Raw genomic sequence first — 24835 nt, 5'->3', positions numbered from 1 at the left:
ATGATTGGGCGATACTTTGTAAAAAATCTTTTAATAGCACATCTGCTTATTATATTTTAGTAAGACTATTTCATTAAACGTTTAAATGCATTTAAGTATTCTAGTTTTATATTTAAGCCAAATACAAATGAACAAAAACATTTGGAATATTTTTTCCCTAGTTTACAACCTTTATATTTTTCATTTTTCCATAAAAATCCTAAAGAATGCTTATTCACATAAATATGTTGTTTCTAATATATTATAAACACAAAGCGTAATTGAACATAACCTATGTAATTTTATACGTCAGTATCATGCCTTGGCCATGTCCCTAATGAGTGTAAACAAAATCTAGATGAAAGAATGAGTGAATGAATGCTGTGGCAAATGTGATGTGCATGGTGTATTGTTGTTGCTGCGTTGTTCCGGGAAACCAAACACACGCGCGCACGCGCGCAGATAGGAGTGTAGTTGTGCTGGAACTGAAAGTGCGTCAATAGCAGCGCTGGGTTTTTCTGCGATAGCATCACCATGCAAATAAGGTATTGTACTTGTCTTTATCTTTACGTTGACTGACTGTATATGGTAAAAAGTATAATATATCCATTATAATTTTCATTTTATAAATTGTAACACGATATTCTTTTCAGTTATATGTTTAATGAAATATAACGTTAGTTGATCCGCGAGCAGGATGACGGCTATTGGACTTATCTCTCGGCCTCACTGTTTAACTTAACTTAATATGTCATCCAATGTGTTTGTTTGAAAGCAAACCATGAAACAAATAGTATTTTGGGGACTGTTTAACGTTGATAAAATGACACTAGTCAGTAAGATCTGATTATAGTCACATTATGGTTTGTTATTGTTTAGCCTGAATGCTAAAATACGCTAAGCCTGCTAGTAAGCTACATAGCCACCATTAGCTAAGCAAGATAAAAAACTTGCCGTGTAAAGCACGTACAGTGTGAGTATATAAAATACATCTAGTATAGTATAACACGTAATTGGTAAAACTATAGTCTATTTTTCTCGTTACAACGTGAACTTTATCATAACTCATTGTGCCAGCAACTTTGGCCTAGAAACACATTACCAATAACGTTATATATCTAAAAACTGACGTGCTACTGCACATTTATATTATGACAGTTTTACAAACATATAACAAATAAATCTGTTGATAAATATCTAACGCATTTTCCATTTGTATGACCAACTGGTGTGACAAAGTTCATGTTATTTTTGGTAGCAGTGACCTTTGAATTATCAGAGAGTTTAGACTCACAGATGTTACAATCAAATCGCCACCATAAATGTAACACTGTTTGTTCCACAGTCAAATATTTACGAACGTAAGTTACGTACAGAAAAAATAACTTGCATGACTAGAGTTACAGTCATAAAGACACGTCAGATGTGACGTCATTGCTTGGACTAGATGAAGGGGTTTACAAGTTCGAAAATGCACACACGGGGATTTCTCAGTTTTTATTTGCGATAAGCAAAAGTTTTTAGTCACTTATCTGCTGAAATGTGTAATCGTGTAAAATATAAATATTGGTTTTCTTGTAAATCGCAGCTGTTTTTGAATTCTAGTTATCAAATATATCTCTAAGGTGAAACATTTCCTGCTTTATGTGATGTACATGCATCTTACCATGCATACACCAACACTGAAGTTGGTTTTTGCTTAAGACAGTCCATTTAACAAACAATGTAAATAAATCCACACCCTTTAGTCCGGCTACGTCAATACACACATCATCATGAAGCCTGGTACTAAAAAAATAAATTTGGTACATAAATTTATGTTATTTATGATGATTACAAAATGACCGATAGACAGAGTGTCTTATCACCTTGGTTAGGGTTGACTGTTTATTCAGAGAACATCTGTATGGTCATTGGCCTTAGTCCTCATGAATGGTTATTCTGAGTCATCATCACAATGGTAATCTAAAACAAAGAATTTTTTTAGTCAAACTTGAATGATTTTTAAATCCATAGGCTTGTATAGTTATTTTGATTTATTTTTAGTTTCTATTTTACTTTATAAAATATTTCTATAAAAATGTTTAGGCTTCTTATAATTATATTGTCAACAGTAAATCGAAACTAAAGGTGTAGGGATTAGTGTTGGGCTATATGCCCAATTTTGAGATCGTCCTATCGTCAGCCTGTGAGAACTCGGATGTAGTAATCAGAAATCGTCCTATTGCAACTTAAGGGAATTGAGGCAGAATCAGATCAAATCGACTGAATTATTTGGTTATGGAACCATAGCATATACATCAATTATCAAAAGTGAAACTTGGAATAATTGTAAAAAATAACACTTAACAAAAATAAGGTAATAATTCTTTACTGGGGCTTTGACTAATATACTTTCTTAGTAAGTCTTCAAGTAGTTGACTCTAGATTAGTAGTCTGCTTTGCACAGCCTTGTAGACTTTGAACATGTCCTTTCTCTCTTTCACTTCTCATCTCATCTCTCTTGTCTTTCTACAGAGGTAGCTGTTGATAGACGGATGGCTTTATTTCTGGAAGGGACAGCAGCAAGCAGCGGCATGGAAACGTCCAATTTTGCTCATGTCATCTTTCAAAATGTGGGGAAAAGTTACCTCCCTCATGGAGCATTAGAGTGCCATTACACCCTTACACAGTTCATTAAACCACATCCAAAGGACTGGGTCGGCATATTTAAGGTGATGATTACTTTTCATTTTAATTTTTAATATTTAAGCTATTTAGATTTTGTCTTCAGCTCTCAAGGAGAGAAAGCATCTACATGGCGGTCTCAATTTCAAATTTGCTTGGGGCCATTTTTGAGATTGACACCTTGTAGTAGGAGGGCCGCAGAGCTGTTTTAACATAAAACACAGTTTTTCTGTAAATGTACAGTTTAAATTCTATTATTTAACATTTAGTAATATCTACTTATCTTAACCTTATCTTAAATAACTTTACACCAAACTAACAAATATGGTTGCTTTGATTTTTTTTTTTTCAGTCACAGTATTAACTTGCACTTTGTGTTATTCTACAGTTTTGATGAATTTGCTATTATAGTAATATGTGGAAAATATTAATAAGTTAGTGAAATTCAGATTAATTGATTGCGTGGTGACAGTGATATGATTGACATGAGCTGCATATGAGGGATTATAATTAATAATAATAATATAATTCGTTACATTTATATAGCGCTTTTCTGCGGCACTCAAAGCGCTTTACATATGAAAGGGGGATTCTCCTCAACCACCACCAATGTGCAGCATCCATCTGGATGATGCGACAGCAGCCATATTGCGCCAGAACGCCCACCACACACCAGCTTTTTAGTGGAGAGGAGACAGAGTGATATAGCCAATTAGTATGAGGGGATGATTAGAAGGCCAACGGGCAAGTTTGGCCAGGATGCCGGGGCACACCCATACTCTTTTTCGATTATACTTTCTTTTCTTCGTTGTCACGAAAAGTTTGGCTCATGGTTGCTTAGCAATGGAAGACGCTACGGCAACGCAACCTTTTAGACACAACACGTAAACGGCCCCCTTTAAAGTTTAAATCATTTTATTTTACATTAGATGTGGGTCGCAAAGAGGGGGAGGGCAGGCTGCAAAAGGCCCATGGGTCGACAGTTTGAGACCCCTGAGCTACCAAGAAAACCAGATGAGAAACCATTTCAGTAAATGTATACAAATTTTATGAATCTTGCACATGGGTCAGTTGCTGAAAAATTAGCAGAAATTATGATATCATGTCCCATTATATATTTATGGTGGGACTTTTTTGGATCGTTACAGTAAGCAACCTTTTTATCTTCTGCTAAATCATTGCATGGAACTCTTTTCAATGAAACATCTGAATATTCCAGGTAACCTAAATATGAACATGGTCTTGTCTCATATTACTTAGCTTTAAAAGTCGATCTCTAAATAGCTGATCTAATGTTCCTTTCTTGATTATTTCAGTACATTGTTGACTTCAGCCAAGTTTGTGTTTTGCTATCAAGAAGATATTTGAATCCATCTTGATAACGGTACAGATCTGCACACTGAAAATATGCAGACCCTAAAGGGCTCATTATATTTGTGCGTAGGTCGTACGGCGTAGGTTCCAGGTCGGTTTTCATTATTACTTTTGTGTCGTCGTCCGTGTCGATGTGCAAACAAGCGCGCAGACGGCTGATAGGCAGTATCCACGCGTACAACCACAGTAGCAGCGCGACCGTCAAAGAAGAAGAAGCTTGGCAAGTTAACCCACAAACGAAGAAGAAACAGCAACTTGTTGTGTATGATTTGAGAAGACCAGCAATGATGGAAGTAAATAAACAGTGTCTTTTGTTGCAGTTTGAGTTAAACCACTCCTCAACTTGGCCATTCTTTGTTTTCACCGTCGCAAACGGAAATACCTATGATGCAGTTTTTTTTACCTGACGGGAGGGGTTCTGGTGGACCAATCACAGCCCTTGCGGTCCGCGTAGACCTGACGCCCTGTTAAAAAATTTGCGAGGTGCATGTCAGGCTACGGATAGAACTTACGCACGACTATAAATCGGGCTTTAGTGTAAAGATAATAAGTACATAAAGCTTAAACAATAAACCTATCTACCATGTGAAATATTAATCTTAGACCTCACTCGTCATGTCTTGATTCCATTTTTTTGTTTGCAAGTCATATTTAGTCATTTTGGGAAGTTGCCATCACTGGTGCTTACCATAAATTATGTTGGATTTATTACTGGTCACTTAAATGCTTCCAGCTGTAAAGTTTTTCAGAGACAGATTTTATTCTGGTCTCACCCAGAGAGACCGCTTTTGTTGGAGATGTAATTTTAGAAGGTGTACTCTCATACAGGGTAATCTAAATGTCTGTGCATTATGGGCATTAGATACTAAAATTAGGCTGATGCTTGGTCTGTTCTCTTTTCCCCCTGACTCATTAAGATGATCGCCTGCTATGAGTTTTGAGGCAGATGTTTTTATGGAGAGCTCATTAAGAGATGTATTTTTAAATGTGTTAAGCTTCCTTAAACTGATGTGGTAAGTATGTCTTGTACATGTTATCCGGGAAAACGGTGAATCATATCCAGGAAAATCTCAGTCACAACAGTTTGTGCGCTTACAAGGTTTTAATCAAGTGGGCATGGACATTTAACGCTGGCTTGTATAACAGAATGTGGCTTAAGCATTTGTAAAAGATCTTACCAGAGAAAAACACCTAACTATATAAAATATTACAACCCGCTGGTACTTTCAAAATTCCACCGCGTTGGCACAATCGGTACGTCGTGCTGGCACACAGAGGAGTGCGAGTGTGGTCATGACGGCGTGCGCGGGAATGAAATACGTGGGTTGGCAGTATAAGTGGAGTGTGTTGGCTCGTTCTGTTTTCTGGAGTTCCCCAGCTACCACTGGGTGAGCGAACATAAAACTCAATGTTATGGATGTGGACTGCACCGTGAGATGAAATAAAAGAGAACCTCTCACTGTCAGAAACAGAGCTGCTGTAGGTGTGCTGGAGGGGGAGCAGTCACTGTCAGGGTTTTCATCTGAACAGATCAAAGTGTGTGCTAGACTTAGTTTGATGAAGAAGTTTTATGGTCGATTGTCAGGAAGGCTTCTGGTTCTCAGCAGCTCTATCACGTTGCGGTAAATGTTCTTGATTAAAGATTAAAAGGGACAGAACCTCTGTGAGAAAGGGGTACAACTTAAATCTTTGGATCTAGGTTAATATCGCCATAGTCAACGGACCGTCTGGTTTAAATCGCACTCAAAGCTGGCTGAAAACACCATTTCCTTTCTACTTTCTTTTTAATTTATTTATCAAGGTCTATGACATAATTTATTTAAAAATAGCATTTTAGTAAACAGATTATTAACTACATCAGTTTATTACAATCCTATATAATTTCATACTTACCCACCCCATTACATTTTTTTGTTTGGAAACATTACATGTCAGTTAATTGGCCCATTCATGTCTATGTGGGTGGTTCTTGGCTAGAATAAGCTTAAGTGTAAAGCAGACTATTTTAATGGTCAAAGGTCTAGCTACCCGAGGCTGACAGCTCCAGAGAAAACAAAATCAATTTACAAAGGTAAACTACCTTTTTACTTATGTTAACCACCTCACTATATGATCAGTTTGGGATTTTTGTTAATGCTCTAAACCAGGGGTCTCCAACCTTTTAATGAGCAAGGGCTACCACAATAAATAAAACAGGGCTGGAGGGCTACTTTTTTGATATAGTCTACCCAAAACTTTTTTATTTTACTTGTTGATATGTTTATCATTGTTTAAAATGTCAAACAAGAATAAAAGAAGCCAAAAAAGTATAAATAAATATTAAAATTGAGGCTGTTAGCAGAATGTGCTTTGGCAAGCAACTCGCAGACTTTGTTTGGGCAACCCACCACTGCTCTAAATTATGATTGAATAACTTATTTACTTTATGGTCATGTAGTATGCTGTACTATTTGTTTGACACTGCCTTTGTAAAACCCTAGAGGAAAGGCATGTCCTTTCAAACAGAATTGAAGGACTGACGCATATTTGTCTGCACCCAGAGATACAGAATAACCTGGAGCGATGAAGGGCACGAGATCATAAATTTTGACATGGCTCTGTCTCTGTTGACAGACAAAAGGCAGTCGTGCCAAACACCAGAAAATTGCAAGACCTGTTCCATGAGTCACTTGCCCGGAGGTCTTCTCTAGAGGCAGGTAGTCACAAGGGTATTATTGCCACCTAGTGTTCAGGAGATTCATTGATCCTACCTGAACCAAAGCAGTCCTCGGATGAAAGCAAATATGTTGCCTTAATCGAAAATGTAGTAATAACTGTAATATAGTGTAATTTAGAATCAAATAAATCTGTAGTTATATACCCCTATATTAAAAACTTCCCCTCCTTTTATTTTAGCCAGGGTGCTGACATCAGACTACCAATCAACCGAATCTCAAGTGTAGGGGATTTTAAAGGCTCTGAATGAGAAATGGACTCAGCAGAATCTGATTTGCGCTTTTGCTATTGTTTCTTGTTGGAGCAGGCATGCTGCCTGTGGCTCTTTGAAGTTGGAATGGTTACAGAGAGTCTAGTTGAAAAAGCTGTGAACGTCATGTTTGAATTGTCAGAACACGCCGTCAGACTCACTGTGGTGAAGGTGAACACTGCTTTATAATTATCCTGTCAGAGTAGGAGTTGCTCCCTGTACTGGAGTCTGATATATAGCTCCGCCATACCAAATGCTGCATCTAGCCAACACATAGAGAGTCATGGGCCAAGTCAGTGTGTCACGAATCAGAGAATTGGGTTTCTACATTTTCACATGAAGATTTTCTCTTTTTCTCTTTGGAAATAATTTATTTTTCCAGATAAAGCATTATGTGGAAAACTTAAAATATATAAATGTCAAAAATACAAAATATTAGGCACCAACTATAAACAAACGATCATAGTTTTTCAGTTTTTGCTATTTTGTTGATCTTATGCTATTATTCTACCATACTTTTTTTAACCCATATTTGATATGCACCATCATTCAAAAGTTAAAGGGACACTCCAGTGCCTGATAATAGTCCCCTCCTATCGAAAGTAACCAAGGGCCTATTTTCGGGCGCTGCGTAATATCATTGCGCAAATTCTTTTATTACGCCGGAATGAGAGTATAGTTTCTAGCCATATCGGCGTAGAAAATCACAACTTTGGATTTTCTGTAAGTCTTACACGATGTAGCTACAGAAGAGGCAAGTTTAAATATGAAAAATATTGAAACTCTTTGGTTATTTTTGAGTGTGATGCTAATGGTCTAATCAGATTCAATGGATTGTGCTAAGCTATGCTAAAAGTACCTTCAGACCCGGAGATCAACTGAATAGATTCCAAAACTGTAAAAATCAATTGTTTAACTCTGGGGAGCTGGAAAATGAGCATATTTTTTTTTTTTAATTGGAGTGTCCATTTAAGTGTTAAATATCTTTCATGATCTTAAAAGCCTTTTGATCTGAAGGAATATGTCTGAAATTAGTTTGGACAAAAAATATTGTGCTCTCTTATTACATTCATTATAAAACCAAAACATTTATTATCAAAATGAGTTGCACCAGTTAATGAAGAAAAAGTTGGCAGTAAGCCTCTCCAAAAAAACAGCAATTCAATAAATAACATTTACCGGCATATTAAGTTAATTATTAGTAGTACTTGTCAAGTCTAATTTTACTTGTGCATGATCCATTATTATCAAAAATGCAGCTGCCCTTATTTTGAAATGTTTGTGTGTAGTTCCTCATGCCTACATGGTGATCATCCATCTTTCCTCCTTTTGGTTGGTGTTCCCTCCACAGACCTAAATGAGAGACACACAGGGGCTTAATTTTCACCCTCCTTCACCCCAAACGTCTCTAATGAGTGGAGTTTGGTCCAGGCAGTAATGACACTCTGTATGGGCCATGCCTTTAATGGCTTCCTGTTCTTTACTGCTCCAGCACCTCAGGCAACTTTCTTGTACAATCGGGGGACTTCTGCAACACTAATGTTATTGTGGACTTAGAAGACAGCTGTATGGTTTTAGCCAACATGCCACGCTGGTTTTTAATAATATAACTGTTCCTGGGGTGAGTTAGCATTTTCACACTGCACGTGTTTGCGTTACCGAACGTCACTTCCAGGATGCCATTGATTTCCCCCTAATATGCCAATAGCAGGTAGTAGGCTTGTAAAGCATCTGTGCATGCGTACTTCAGGAAACGCAGCCAGCCTGATGTGAGTCTGATTTTGTTTGACAGTTTTATGACAGAAGGCTGAAATTATGGATGTATTTTCTGTACTCCCCCCTCATCAGCCATCAGTTAACAACACATAAAATTCATATAATTACATTTCGGTTTCCATTCTGAAGTATGTATAAAATTTTCACCTATTTTCTTCTTCCTGTTAAGGCTGAGTTGTAGCCGGGCTCCCTCAACCGAACATATTGATGAGGCTTTGGCGAGAAACACGTGGCAGCCAGGCTGAGTTTCACTTTAGCCCTGTAAACACAGCAGTCCGTGTTTTCTTACACCCCCATCTTATTCCCAGAGACATTCTGCTGGACGTTGTGGGGATGGGAAAATACATAATGTGCAACATGAAAATGAGCGAGTCCAACAATGACATAGCATTTACAGTCTTTCTATTAGTCTGTGCATGTGAGACAGCCACATAAGCACCTAGCAACATATTGTACATATTATTGGACCTGGAAAGTCCTTGAAAGGTCCTTGAATTTGAAGTTAACTAAGGTGTGGGAACCCTTATTTTAATGTTTTCTTGTTAGCGATGCCGTTTTTCAATGCAGTCCTGCACCCTTTCAAAATCCAGAATGTCTGTTTTAGTATATTGCTTTTGGTACATAAAACATTTTAGGGTCTCTCATTCTTTGTTTCCACATTTAAAAATAACAGTAAACTTATCAAAATGATGGATTAACACAAACTTAACTTAAAATTTTGTGTCAAAAAAGATGTCAAATAAATCAAAACGATGATGTTATATTTTATCATCTTCTGTATAGTCACCATTTGCCCAGAATTTGCTAAATTTAACTTTAGGCCTTAATCTAGCACCTCTTGAAGTCTCATTGTCATGAGAAACTTTTAAAACAACATTGAAGGAATCCACATCTATTTTGAGCTATTTTTGGCTGCTTTTTTGGGATCCAAGTCATCCAAAATGTAGTTTGTAATGATATTAATTTGTTGGGACAATTATATTTTTGTCTGCAAAACTAATTACAAATATTAAACGTATCCCTTTAGATCAGAAGGTTTTTAGAAACATTTCTGTCAAGCGAAGGCAAATAAGTCTCTCTCTTCCTCACAGGTTGGCTGGAGCACAGCTCGTGACTACTACACGTTCCTGTGGTCACCTCTTCCAGAAAACTACACTGAAGGAACCACAGTCAACCGATCTGTGGTCTTCCAAGGTAAAATAACATTTTTATAAATGATTATGTAAAACCCATTTTTGACAGTGAACACTGCCAGAGAGAAGGCCTCTCTGAGGAGTATTTAGGATTTTTTATATGCAATGATGGATACAATAAAATAGAAAGCACTATGGCCTCTATTAGACAGCTAAAGTGTTGACGGGCCAATTTTTCATAGGGGAATTTATGTGAGGCTGTCTATGGATGTTTTTGAATGGATCTGAATTCTATGTGAACCTGTTCATGAAAATCCAGCTTAAGACATTTCTTTGTGATTTGTTGTTTTTGACATAAAATCGTCTTGCATAACGTAAAAGAAAATTTTGTGAAATATAACCTCGATATCTTTAATATTGACTGAGTAAGGTCATGGCAAGGAATAAAATCAAACTTTGATGCTCCTAATCTCATAATTATATCATAAGACTCTTAAGCTTTTAGAACCACAGTTGATATCTAAATCTTTCATTTTTTGGGAATTGTGCAGGCTACTACGTGCCGAACGACGATGGTGAGTTCTATCAGTTCTGTTATGTCACACATAAGGGGGAGATCCGCGGGGCCAGCACTCCATTCCAGTTCCGTGCAAACAGCCCCACAGAAGAAGAACTGCTTACAATGGAGGATGAAGGTGGTTCGGATATCCTAGTGGTCACAACCAAGGCCAGTTACCTGGAGGTAAGGGTATCAAACACAGCAATACAGACGAAGTTAATTTTGTACCATGCCATATCGCATTTATTTTCCTTCTTTTCCAGCAAAAAATGGAGCAAATTCAGCAGGAGAGGAAGGAGCTCTTGGAGAACCTGGACCTGCTGCAGAAAGAGAGAGACGAACTGATCGAAGAGAAGGACAGTTTACAGAAAGAATTTGAGCTGGAGCGAGAGAGCTGCGCACAGCTCAGGAAAGATGTGCAGGTGAGAAAGAAATAAAGTTCTGTGAGAGAAATTTAAGAATTATCTTTGCTTTTTCAAAGTCCAAAATAGATCATGATCTTAATACCCTAATGATTTTTGGCCTTACAAAAAATCAATCACTTTGACCCATACAGTGGTTTATTTTTTATTTTTTGCTATTGCTACTAGGGATGAGTTTCTTTATTCTGATGAACACAAAAGAAGATATTTTGAGAAATGATGGTAAACACACAGCAGATAGTGACCATTGACTTCCATAGTTGGAAAAAATTGGAAGTATTGTGATAAATGACTAGGAAAATATTTTGATAAATGATGGTAAGCACACAGTTGACAGTACCCATTAAATTCCATCAGATTTTTTATTCCTACTATGGAAGTCTATGGTCACCTACTGCTGTGTGTTTACCATCATTTCTCAAAATATCTTCTTTTGTGTTCATCAGAATAAAGAAATTCATACAGGTTTACAACAACATGAGGATGAGTAAATGATGACAGAATTTTCATTTTAAAGTGAACTATCCCTTTAATCCTTCTTAGACAGAATGAAACGGTTTACAGAGTTAACCGGTTCACTGATCTGTGCATATGCGCTGCTAATAGCACCTCACTGCTATTGGGGTAGGAATTTCAGTGTACGAGAAATATGATTCAATTGATTATGTGAACAAGAACGATTTGTTCACTTAAAAGATTTGTTCAATCTACGATAGTCCAAACTCTCTACCGTTTGACTAATTTCTACCGGTTTATCGCCCACCCATAATTACTACAAATATACCTGTGCTACTTATGACTTATTATATTAGTATTTTCCTAACCCACGTTAAGTACGTGGATTTGATTGGGTAAATATATATCTTATGCAATAATAGACAAATAAAATGTAAAAATATACTGCTCTCAGGCTTGTCGGCACCCCCTAGTAAGTCTTTTTTTAGGGGCTCTACAAAACAAAATGCATAAAATATAATAACAATAAATTGCATGCATGACTGTCCTTAGCCATTTGTTGCGTTTTAAGTGTCAGTTTTCATTACATATAAATGTATCAACGCTGAGGCAGAGTTGGTTTAAAGATGAAAACAAGCACACACATTTCTGGCTGTTAATTTTATGACTGCCCTTTTATATGATGTTTTATATGCTGTTAAATAATTCTCAAAATTCTGCACATGAAGAAATGGTACTGCAGAAGAAACCGGAGTGAAATGCGGAGACCTGCTTTCATGTGGGCTGATTTTTAGAGACCACACGCAATCCAAACTCAAAACCCTGCAGCTTCCATTCTCCCTGATGCCAAAGATTAGCTGTGCTTTTGCTCATGTGTATTTCTCAATCTATTTACGTGTAAACAGGAGTTGCAGCTCTCAGTACAGAGCTTACAGGAGGAGAGAGAGGAGGTGAAAAGGAGAATGGAGGAAAGTACTGCCCGACTGCTGCAGTTAGAGGAGGATCTGATTGGAGTCACCCAGAAAGGCCTGCAGAAGGAGACTGAACTAGACTGGTGTGATTTCTTACCATAATTACAATAAAGCCACAAACAAACCATTTGGTTACAGTAGTAAACCCTGCAACTGGTCTTTACACAGTTCTCGACATCTCTTTAAATTACATTAGATAATAAGGCACTATAATGTCTTTGCTTTCTGGATATATTCATTGTTTTTGAATAATTGATATCAGCTTTGATTTAACAGCCTAAAGGATCGAGTGAAGAAGTTAACTTTAGAGAAAGAGGCTCTTGAGTGTCAGCTGAAGAATGAGAAGGATGAAAAGGAGCTCTATAAGGTAATGATACTCATTTTTTGATTTCCAAAGAACATGAATCTATAGATATTTATTTATTTATTTTATTATCCGTTTAATTTACGCACAAACAACGTATTTCTCTTACAAAAGGGTTCTGTATTTGTCACTGAATGCGTTAAATACAAACCCTCTTTGAATCTACGCAACAGTTGTTTTTTCCTAATTACGTTAACTCGCACTGTGTAACTCTTCATCACTCACTCCATCCATCTCACTCTCTATCCTTCTTTCTTGTGGCGTGCACAGGAACTGGGCGGTAACGCTCTACTGTAGCCACGGAAACGCAGTCGTCCCACACTTCATAGCAGCTGCCTGGGGCAGAGAAAGAGAAGGGTGGGGGTGGAGCAGATTGGCTGCTCTGTTACTGCTGCATTATAATTAGGTTTAGCTTGCATACTTCCTCACCAGGAAATACACCTCTTTGTAGAAATGTGTGGAGATAATTGGGGGCTCGTCCAGGATTCGGGCTCGCTTGTGTGCACTGCTGGTTTTATGTGCCATATGCTCAGGTTACTGCAGAAAGAGAAAGACTTAATTCGAATTAAACGTGAATTTATCTGTGTTTGGTACAGATACACCTGAAGAACCGGGAGCTGGAGAACACTAAGCTTAGTACCGAGCTGCAGATGCTGAAGTCTGTGGATGTGAATAAGGAGAACACCATTGCTCAGCTGAAGGAGGAGCTCAGTAGAGTCAAAGCCTTCCTGGCAGAGAAAGACAAACAGCACCGCCAACTACTGGCCAACAGTTCTCCCTCGGTACAAACACCCCCCCCCCCATCTTTTATGTCCTTTTAAATGACCTTGAGAAAAAGCCTTTCACATGATCTGCTTGAGGCATACAGTCACACATTTGTGACGGGCGAAGCTCTTTCTCACAGCATCTAGTCACAAATTTGTAATCTGAAAACAAGCGCGATATCACAGCTTTTAGTTTTCACTCATATTCAACTGCTCATACACATTTTGTGAGCACATTTTGTCACAAGTGCATAACTACTACCATTAAAGTAGTAGTAGTCACTAATGAGAGCGTATAAATCGACCATTTGTTATCTATGACACCACTCTCTTCTGTTGTTTAGGCTACATAAGTGACCGTGCATATTTTTATCCGGTTAAAATGAGATTAGCGCCCTAAATAGTGCACATACCGCAACCAACTACAAACACGGATCATCAGTGCTACACCTGCTTGTTTTTAAAGGTGCATTGTGTAACTTTGAGAAGGATCTCTTGATAAAAATGCAATATTATATACATGACTATATTATCAGTGGTGTATAAAGACCTTACATAATCAACTGTATTGTTTTTATTAATCTAAATTGAGACGTTTTTATCTACATACACCACTTCTATGGAAGTCACCGTCATGTTTCTACAGTAGCCCTAAATGCACAAGCTGCTCTATAGATCGTGTTTCGTCCCTATGTTGTCTCAGACGACGACATGTTTATCTTGCGGTGGCTACCATATGCGTTTAAAAATTGAGGGATTTACAATTGCAAAAATGTACACACACCACCTTTAAAGGAAAACGCCACCGTTTTTCAATATTTTACTATGTTCTTACCCTAACTTGATGAATTAATAAATACCTATGTTTTTTTTAATGCGTGCACTTAATTTAGCCTAGCCCCATTCCGTCCTTAGGATCCAAACAGGGATGAATTTAGAAGCCACCAAACACTTCCATGTTTTCCCTATTTAAAGACTGTTACATGAGTAGTTACACGAGTAAGTATGGTGGCACAAAATAAAACGTGGCGATTTTTTTAAGTAGTTACTGTGTGCTGAGGTCGAGGTGCTGCAAACTAAGTGCTTTTCCGTCATACAATATAGTTCTCATTTTTATCCACGTTTTATCCACGTTTTTTTTTTGTGCTACCATACTTACTCATGTAACTACTCATGTGTTTGATGGCTTCTAAATTCATCCCTGTTTGGATCCTAAGGAATGAATGAGGCTAGGCTAAATGCTAACATATTAACAACGCGCCGTACATAGATGAAGTGCACGCATTGAAAAAAGATAGGTATTTATTAATTAATCTAAGTTGAGGTAAGAATATAGTAAAAAATTGAAAACGATGGCATTTTCCTTTAACAGCTATACAGATTAATTTTGGCTGCCTGCAGCAACGCACTTTTCCGACTTTCATCACGTCTCACGCCAGGATGTCAGTTATGAATTTCAAAACTAATGGCTGATAAGTTTAACAAACCCATTGTTCTGAATGGGTTAATAATTGCTGTTGTATTTGCTTGTCTTTTTTAATTTGCATGAGGTTACATAAGCGTCTATTTGGCTATGTTTACTTAAACTCTAAGTAGTGTTTGTTTATCATGATGTCTTTGTCAGGGGGAAAGTAAGGCTCTTAAAGAACAACTGAGGCAGAAAGAGGAGCAGTTGCAGGCCACGCATCAGCAGGTGAACATGCTGTCGGCTGAGCTGCGTGACTCGTCCAACGCCCGCGACAGAGGGATGGCAGAGCTCTATCGGGTCCGTCTGGAAGTGGAGTCTTTAAAGAATGGACAAACGGAAGCACGGGCTGAATGTAGCCGTCTGGAAAAGCAGTTGGAGGAGATGAAAAACGCAGCCAAGCAGGAAGAGGTTAAGAGATGCTCATCTAAATGACGTACCTTGTTTATAGAATAATGGCCAGACTGGGATTACATTTATTACATTAACACCAGTCCAGTATTTCTCAGTCAAGAAAAGCCCACACTGTTCAGGAAACAGAGCCCAGATCACACAACACAATGGTGTAAAAAATTAATGGCCCCCTTCCTGATTTTTATGTTTTTGCATGTTTGTCACACTTTAAGATCATGAAACAAATGTAAATATTAATTAAAGATAACATAACATGTAGTTTTGTAATGAAGGTTTTTATTATAAAGGGAAAACTAAATCCAAACCCACATGGCCCTGTGTGAAAAAGTGCTTGTCTCCTAAACCCATACAAGTAATGAATAAATTATTTGTCTCACAGCAGTGTAAAGAGTCAGAAGTGTCCGCTGTAGCAGAATTGCAGAGAGAGGTTGAAGATTTACGGCTTAGGCTGCAGATGGCCGCCGAACACTACAAAGACAAATATAAGGAATGCCAAAAGCTACAGAAACAAGTGATCAAGTTTTCTGAGCTGCAAGGAGTGAGTCAATAAGATTTTTTTAAACAGCACTTTGCAACCATATAGCTGTACCACCCAGACAATATTGTGTTGTTGAACTCGAACCCTTGTTTTGTGTCACAGGTGAAGAGAAGTCCAGGTTCTGAATCAGCAAGTGGTCCTTTGTCTGCAAGTCCAGAGGCATCAGCACCAGGTAAAATCATATTTGCCAATACCAAAACCTTCTGTGTCACAAATTTAACATAAAGGCTGGATTTTATACTGCAGATCTTTATGCCCAGTACCGATTGGTTGACTATATCCGATTTTTTTGACGTAGTGTTGCAATTTCATCTTGGTTCGGTTTGCATTCACAAGGCAATATTTCCAAACGAACCAGACTTTGTTAAACTCTCATGTAATTGGTCAGGGTTCATCTGTTTATTTTCCATTATTTTGCTCAATGTTGTCTGTCAAGATTGACAGACAGCAGCTTTGCGGGATTATTGTGTGGCTTTTTTTGGTATCTGCGGTTACATTACTTCATTATTGTGAGCAGGAATCAAAACTTAGGTGGGACAACATTTTTACCATGTACCTATTGCGGAGAAGACATTTTATAAGAAGTGCGCTTTGGTTTTGAATGGGGTTGATTTTGCTCACCAGAATTCATCACCAAAGAGCTATCAGGTATTTTCATGGTTAAAAAAGCAATATGATCGTCTGTTCGTTGGTCTGTTAAGTCGGATTACTTTCACACTTATACCGATCTGCTCCAGAGCTAATTTCCACTCGGGCCTAAACCATCTCATTCAAACGGTCTAGGAGCGCTTTTTTTGGTGCCAATCCGAGAGCGATCGTTGTGTTCACATATGCCTAAAACGTACCGAACCAAGGGAGAAATCGCTCCAGGTTCTGAAACAAAGGCTAAGGTAGGAAAACACCCTTTAAAGGGACAGTAAGTAGGGTTTCAAGTGTTTTATTAATCAGAATCAATGTCTTTATTCATAAATATGTCCTCGTTGGTGTCAAATGACCTCTGCCAGTGATCTGATTTTTCTTTGTAAGCTTAGAATTTCTTCTCTTTACTTACATTGAACGGGTAAGTCCAAGGAGGTTTCCATGTTGTTTCGCCGTATTGATAAACTATAAAAGCAGAGAGGGACAAAAAAGCACTAGCCTACCAACACGTTTTCATTCAGATCACGTGAACCAGCTACAACGAACATCAGTGAGTTCATAACAGCTACCATAGTTGCAACACGCATTTGGAAAAGCGAGGCGCTAGAGAGCACTGTTCGTTTAAATTCAAAATACAATTTCACCACTAGATGGGGTAAATATTACGTATTGTCCCTTTAAAGCAACTCGTTTCCGATTTACGCAATGGACACAAACAAAATAAATACAAGACTACACAGCTTTATTTCTGTAACAAGGCATGAAACTTCTGGGGAGTTGAAGGGGAGCCAAAAATGCGATGCTAAGAGTCATGTGATCGCTGGTGGTGTCCACCTGAGTGGATGTAATTTGCCAGCGTCGCTTACCAATGTCATCTTGACATTTAGCAATAGCCAACATACATTGTATTGGTCACAATTTTGTATGCCAAAAATCATAAGGATAATAAGTAAAGATCATGTTCCATGAAAATATTTAGTAAATTTCCTACCATAAATATATAAAAAATGTATATATCTATGCGCCTTTTCCTGCTTACACATTCACGGGTAATATCTGATCCGTGCCACATGAGAGGAAAATCGTAATTGAGTCACTTCAAACATGCAGTGTGAAAGCAGCCAAAGTTGCATGCTATATTACTTGGATGGCATTTTTGGGCTTTTATGTGGCTATTGTATAGTCACACGTCTCTGTTCCCTGGATTTCAAACAGGAAGCCCAGGTACATCCGATGCAGTGCTCGATGCCATCATCCAGGGTAGACTGAAAAGCGCCAGCAAGGAGCCAGACAAAAACGACAAATACAGGAAATGCAAACAGATGCTAAATGTAAGGAGCATTTTCTCTGGTCCTCTGACATACTGGGTCACACTGACTTGAAATATTAAAGGTTTGCATACTCCCCTGCAGGAGGAGAGAGAGCGCTGCAGCATGATAACCGACGAGCTCTCGAAGATGGAGGTAAAGCTGAAGGAGCAGACTAAAGCGAACGAGAACCTGCGAATGCAGCTGGCTTCTGAGGAGGACCGCTACAAGGTCAGTGCCACCAAGTAGTTCGGAGTATTACCCACCACTGTTTCCGCAGTTGAATCAGTTAAAGGTGCAATTTGTAAGATATTTGCAGTAAAATGTCCAAAAACCACTAGGCCAGTGTTATATATTTTGTCCAGCTGATTACTATCAATATCTGTAATGTTTTCAACTACTTGTAAATCATGAGAAAATTGCCATTCAAAACATTGACACGGGGCAGTGCAGTCTCCTGTCAATGACGTTAATATCCATGTGACCCTTTGTCACCGCCTTTACTGACGTAAACCACATGACAACAGTGGTCGAGCTCGAACAAATAAAATGGCGGCCAAGGAATCAGCTGGAGCACAAATTTAGTGAAAATAAACGTATATTTTCGCTTTTTAAGCATTTTAATTGCATTTCTAGCGAGAAATTAGTATTGTAGTTTTCAAATATGTGATTAGTTATCACAAAGGCGCTCTCTGTTTATATTTCAAACACGCTGCCTTTGAAGTGCGTCGGAAAGCCTTTCTCTGAGCGGCCTTCAGGCCTCCGAGGCCGAAGTCATGGCCTCATGAGGCAGCGAGGCAACAAGTCCTCACAGCCTTGAGTTTTCGGACGCAGCGAGCCAGTGTCGTGGGCAAATGCGGAACTATGCGATAGTGCCTGTCGGGCTACGCGCTTGCTTATGAACTTATGGATATCTCTGTACCGTCTGCCGCTGGTTGTGTCAGCTCCTGTAAGCGTACGGGCCAACCAAACGACCCAAGAAGAGTTTGGAACAAAACAAGGGAGGATCAATTTGTTGCATTATCTGGATGGAGAGAGCTTCACGACAACATTTAACTAGACCGAGATTCTGATCCTGCTTGTGTTTTACGCGATGGGTGAGTTGTTTTGATTCGTAACCCTTCAAAAAACGTATGCTATTATATTGATCACAACATTAGTGTGTAGATTGTAATCAGCGCGTCTTCCCGCGGACGATATGCACATCAAAGGTATTGTACAGCAATATAAATGGTCATTTTAAGACACTTCACAATAAGATTTGTACTGTCAATACATTATGTCAAAAATCATTGTAGATTGTAAGTTGAAAACTTAATTCTGTGCTGTGTTTACCATCGAATTTGGACTAATACTGTAATATCAATATGACTAACAATTTCGTTTTGAACATCACATATAAACTTACATAATGAAATAAACGATGTCATCAAACGCAACATTTATAAGACTTGATTACCTTACGTGATTTCTCGTTCGCGTCTGATTGATGGCCATCAGTGGTTGAGTTAAAGACTACAAATCCCATAATTCCACGCTGCTTCAGAGCGTCAGTAAACTACATCATTGTTATTGTTTGATCTGGCGCCATCTAGCGGCGAAAATTTTACAAACTGCATCTTTAAAGGGACAATATCATTTTTCCATGTTTAATTGCTATAATTGGGTCCCCAGTGCTTCTATTAACCTAGAAATTGTGAAAAAGATCAACCTAATAACTTAGTTTTGGTAAACCATTCTCTGCAAGCATTTGAAAAAATAGGCCATTGAAATTTGGTCAAAAGGGGATCTTATTATAAAAACACCGCCCCTTAACTCTTTCACCGCCAGCGTTTTAAAAAAAAAGTTGCCAGCCAGCGCCAGCGTTTTTCATGATTTTCACCAAAGTTTAATGCCTTCCAGAAAATGTTCTTCTTTAAATATATAAACATACAATATACCAAATGAAAGAACAGACCCTCTGCTTTCAAACAAAAAAAAACGTTTCATCCTACCTTTAGTGGTTCTTTTGCAATCAGCTTTTGAATATGGGTCGGTTTTTGCAAAAACACCATATTTTGAGCAAAAAGCAGAGATAATTCCATTTTTGTGACGGACTTTTCATAGAGATCCCATTCAGAGCAATCTTTTAAACAGACACGGACATGCAGCCGCTTGCCATAGGGCAATACTTCCGGTTTTAAAAAGTTGCGGAAGGGCGCCACCTGGTGGATAATAGCGGTATTGCGGAAAGACGGAAAATCTCGTCATTGGCGGGGAAGCGTTTTCTCTTAATTGACGAGATATCTCGTCAATGGCGGGGAAAGAGTTAATCTGCACTATCCAACCACAGCACTGCCATTTAGTGGAGAGAGAAAAAAAATTATTGACGGCACAATTGAGTTTCAATTTCAACAAATCACCATTATAGCGACCAGAGTATGTGAGCGGTGCGGAGTGGGAGCGGAGCGAGGAGTGGAGTGGCGTAATTTTGCCAGGAGCGAGGAGCGTTTTTTTTTTATGTCGGAACGTTGTGATTTTCTCTCGCTCCGAAAACGCTCCACTATCGCTCAATTACGTCAGACTCCGGACCAAACCACTGTGAAAAAAAACGGAGGGGGACTTAAAATGTTTCTTAACATATTTTGCATTCGTTTGCATTGTATTGTATTGTTGTAGTACTTTCACAAACATTTATATACGCGACACTGGGAAACTACAACTCCCATGAGCACTCTGCACCAAGCGCAACGCACAGAGACCGTTTGTTGAGACGTGCGCCCGATCAGTGCACCTTCCAGAGAGCGCGCGAGAGCTGATGGATTTGCGAATGCACAAGAGGACGCAGTCTGAGCGGATACACACTTCGGGAAATATAGAACAATTGCATGGAAGTGATTGAAGAGATATAAATTGCGTGCACACTCTCAGGGCAAGAGCGGATAGAAATTCAGCTCAAGTGCTTGGCACCTGCGACTCGGCAAAAGCTCGTTTTTCTTAAAGTGAATGCACTGTAGGGCTGTGCGATTTAGGGAAAATATCTAATTGCGCCTTTTCTGCCAGGAATTGCGATTGCGATTCGATTTGCGATTAAATTTTGTAGCAGATGCAATGTGGATCTGCCTCTTTAGATGGTTAGATCTTACTGATACTGCTTATGGGTCTGGTGATTTAACTGTATTCTTATGTTTTTTGTTTGTTTTGTTTTTTTGTGAAAATAAGGAAACAAAAACAAAGAAATTAAGAATATAATTAACACTTCTTATTGTATGAAATTTAAAATGGTCTTTAGCTTGGACTAACACTGTAACAGTATTTAAATAAGTGAGTTCATTATAGCTGCAACTTAAGTTAAAATATTAAAATGGGTGACTGAGTTTTACTAGAAAGATTTGAATGCATGATTGTTTTTTGTAAACAAAGAACTGTAATACTCAACTTCATAACTATCAAAATATTAAATAGCTACATTTGGGATTTTTAAAATGAATATAAAATCCAAATGTGTTCAATGTCATGTCATTTCATTCAAGTACGTGAGATTAGCAACCCGGTTAAATTGTATTTTAGTTTGTTTTAAATACGGAGCCAGGCTTGTAAGCATTGTTGGGCGTGTGTTTGTAAAGTTTTATCGCATCATACGTTTTGGGAGATGCGGGCGTGAAGACTTGCGATGCGGACTTGCGGAGACAGGCGTGAGTATTTAATAAGCATAGAGACACAGGCTGCGCGTGTGCGTCAAGTTTAAACACCTTGTCTGTTGTGGAAGACGCGCGCGCAAAGTCTTGCAATGCGGAACCAGGCACGAGTATTTAATAAGCATTGAGAGACACAGGCTGCGGGCATGCTTTAAATTGAAACCCCTTGTCAGTTTAGGGGAAGCACTGTTTTGGTTGACGTGCCTCTCACGGAGAAAGCACAGCCATACTTGCACTCGCTCAGACTGTCACAAAGCCTCTCTGCATATTTCTCAAATCGCATCATATCGCATCCTTTCGCGATTTGCTAATCGCAACGTTGCACATCGCGATTGCGGTTCGATTTCGATTAATCGCCCAGCCCTAGAATGCAGCATTGGAGATATAGCTTTAATAAAAAATGTGTTCAACCAGCCAGCATTTGTTTTGTTCAGATTCAGAATAGTTCTAGTATTAATATAAAAGTTGGCTTAAAGTGAAGGCAGTAGACTATCTATATTTTTCCGTTTGGCTATTTGTCTAAATTAATATTTCAGTTTGTGATTTCTTTCTTTGATCTAATGTAATGTTTTTCCTTTGATTATTTATTTTATATGAGGTTTTTCATTTAATAATTTATTTAATTTCAACACATTTTTTGTTTTGCTTTGTTTAAAAGTGAGCTAAATAATAGCCTAATTTCAGCTAATATTAGCTACTGTTTCAAATTCCAATAAAGTATATGATGTTCTTCTCTTAGTACTGCATATTCGTTGTTGTTTTAAAAAAAAAAAAACATTTGCCGTAGAGCAAAAACGGAGCGATACTTAATTAAGGATGGCGCGGGGAGTGAGCGAGGAGCGGAAAATTGTATACCCAGAGCGGAGCTTGAGCGGAGTAATTATGAAATTCTTTCCACTCCACTCCGCTCACATACTCTGATAGCGACCAATGTTTGCATTTGCTCATTTGCATTTTAAAGGACACTCAAAACCGGCATATTTTTGCTTGCACTTACAAAGGGTCAATTTTAACATGCTATAATAAATTATCTATATATTTTGAGCTGAAACTTCACATATGCACTCTGGGGACAACAGAGATTTATTTTACATTTACAAAAAGTCTCATAATATGACCCCTTTAATTCAAGATGATAGTGATTTATTTCTATATTTGGAATGTCTTTTATATTTGGCAGGCAAGATTGTGTATAAAGACATTTACATGCCATAACATTACAAACCCACAGAGAGCATTAAAGCAAGCAGTTTGAAAGTCACTGTTGTGTGAGCGACACTATTAAACCAGTTGACAAGCAAAACCAGAAACTCTCTTCTGTCACCACTCTTCAGTCAAGCAATTCTGTCAGGTCTAAAATAGCATTGTTTGTTTGGATTATATCCAACTTTAAAGTTAATATATAATTATAATATTATAATAACGCACGTCCCTCGTGTTAATGTGCACATCTACACCTTGCACAACAACATGTTTATCTGCATAATGTTTTATCAACTTGTAATAACTTGCTCAGCCTCTGAAACATTTTTCTTTTCAATTGACCAATCCGTCTTATTTTCCAACCCAACTGACTCTGTTTTGGTTTGTAACACCCTCCTTTCACAATCCAGTCAGTACCAGTTGAACAAAAGTCAAGTCCCAACCAAAACGTTTTCTACAAATATCTAATATCATTTGGAAATGCAGAATAAGGAATTAATATGGGACATAAAAACTCTCAAGTTTGTATGTGATCCTGTCTCTGATCCTAAAATCCAGGCTGAAGTCTCATAATCAAATAATGAGTTTTGGAGCATATAAGATTGATTGTACATTGATTTCAGTCTCTGACATGACCTTACTCAGTCAATATTAAAGATATCAAGGTTATATTTTCACACAATACTTTTTACATTTCATAAGATGATTTTATGTAGAAAACAGTAAATCACTCTTAGCTGGGGTTTTCATATCAAACCACTGTTTAAGATTAAGATCAGAGACTCTACAAAGACGAACTACATATATGTTTTATGTTTTATTCTGTTGTGGTTTTTCGTGCGAAATGACTCTGATTGGCACAGATGAGAAAATGTGATCACAGATAAGCAATCCTTCAGATGTTCCGATAACATCGATCTTAGTACCGTTTTCCATCCGCGCTGTTTACGACTGCTCTGACTCAAGCCTGGTATCATTGCATTAACCCAAATACACAGACAGCGCTGGTTTACGAGCGCGTCACTAAGGAGACTGACTTTTACTGCTGTTTACATGAGGCATAGAGATGGTGGAGGAAGGACAGTTAGGAGTTCTGGGATCAAGACAAGATAATGCATTGCTGGCTGACTCCCTTCCCAGCAGGAGACAGCACGAGAGACTCGGATCTGTTTAAGCAGTAGGGTCATGTGCAGATCAGTGCTAGTTTTCAGGCTAAAGTTCAGTCTTCGTGTACCACTCGCATGGAGTCATGCTGAGCGCGATGTAAATAAGGTGCTGTTGAGCATTTGCTCTCGATTTGTAGAACATTGCGTCAGCAAGGCACAAGATCGTGGGTTTCGTTCGCAAAAAAAACCATATTGATAAAAAGGGCATAGCTTTAATGTAAGTAGCTTTGGATGCACAAATGCATAAATGTAAACTTGTACGTGCATAAAAGGAAGATTTATACTTTCCAACAAATAATTCATTTAAATCACTTGATGTAAAGATTAATTTCAGAACATCCATGTCAGTGGCACTTTATAGGCTTTTCAACGCATCATTTGTTACACGGCACTCTGGGATATTTTATCCTCATTAGTCACTCACAGCATTTACCAGACAATTATTTTTAGCATATTTTAGCTTTATATAATTTTTATCACCGCATTATTTCTTTTTTAGCTTTTTACATAATACAATAGTTTCGATTCAGATCTATATTTTATGTCTGATTATTGATTTTTATTTGGTAGCCATTGGTTAACCATTTATTATTTAAGGGATAATGTCTATGAAGGGGCTTCTTTTACAATAACTACCGGATGCCTGTACATTATCCCGCTTATTACACAGCTATTTATCTCATAAATTAACTCATTCCCCGCCAGCCATTTTTGGAAAAGTTGCCCGCCCGCATTTTTAATGATTTTTACAAAAGTTTCACAAAATGCCTTCCTGGAAATTTTTCTTCTAAAAATATATATACATACAAATATATCAAATTAAAGAACAGACCCTCTGTTTTCAAGCAAACAATAAACAAATAAAACAGGGGGAAAAAAAACGTTTCATCCTATCTATATTTTTTCTCTGCTTATAAACTCTTAAATATGGGTATTTTTGTTTAATAATGAATTATTAAACAAAAAGCTGAAGTAATAAAATTTTGTGAAGGAATT

The 24835-nt window shown here is 38.0% G+C and overlaps 1 protein-coding gene across 3 annotated transcripts in view; it reads left to right on the top strand.

Annotated features, from left to right (window-relative positions):
* The first annotated feature begins 365 nt into the window (after positions 1-365).
* Positions 366-24835, top strand: part of tax1bp1b (Tax1 (human T-cell leukemia virus type I) binding protein 1b) — a 29123-nt gene continuing 4653 nt past the window's right edge. For 2 of the 3 annotated variants that reach the window (XM_065261336.2, XM_065261334.2), the window contains exons 1-13: positions 366-524; positions 2497-2693; positions 9853-9955; positions 10446-10636; positions 10717-10875; positions 12237-12385; positions 12579-12669; positions 13263-13448; positions 15055-15306; positions 15689-15847; positions 15950-16019; positions 17702-17817; positions 17899-18024. In XM_065261336.2, coding sequence (XP_065117408.1) covers positions 2517-2693; positions 9853-9955; positions 10446-10636; positions 10717-10875; positions 12237-12385; positions 12579-12669; positions 13263-13448; positions 15055-15306; positions 15689-15847; positions 15950-16019; positions 17702-17817; positions 17899-18024 — 1779 coding nt within the window. In that variant the 5' untranslated portion in view covers positions 366-524; positions 2497-2516. The remainder of the gene's footprint in view (positions 525-2496; positions 2694-9852; positions 9956-10445; positions 10637-10716; positions 10876-12236; positions 12386-12578; positions 12670-13262; positions 13449-15054; positions 15307-15688; positions 15848-15949; positions 16020-17701; positions 17818-17898; positions 18025-24835) is intronic. The other variant, XM_065261335.2, reaches the window with a different exon arrangement.

Source organism: Paramisgurnus dabryanus, chromosome 13 (genome assembly GCF_030506205.2).
Source record: "Paramisgurnus dabryanus chromosome 13, PD_genome_1.1, whole genome shotgun sequence".
NCBI classification, from domain to species: domain Eukaryota; kingdom Metazoa; phylum Chordata; class Actinopteri; order Cypriniformes; family Cobitidae; genus Paramisgurnus; species Paramisgurnus dabryanus.
Note: the sequence above shows the minus strand (reverse complement) of the source record. Positions and strands in the feature narration are given on the sequence as shown.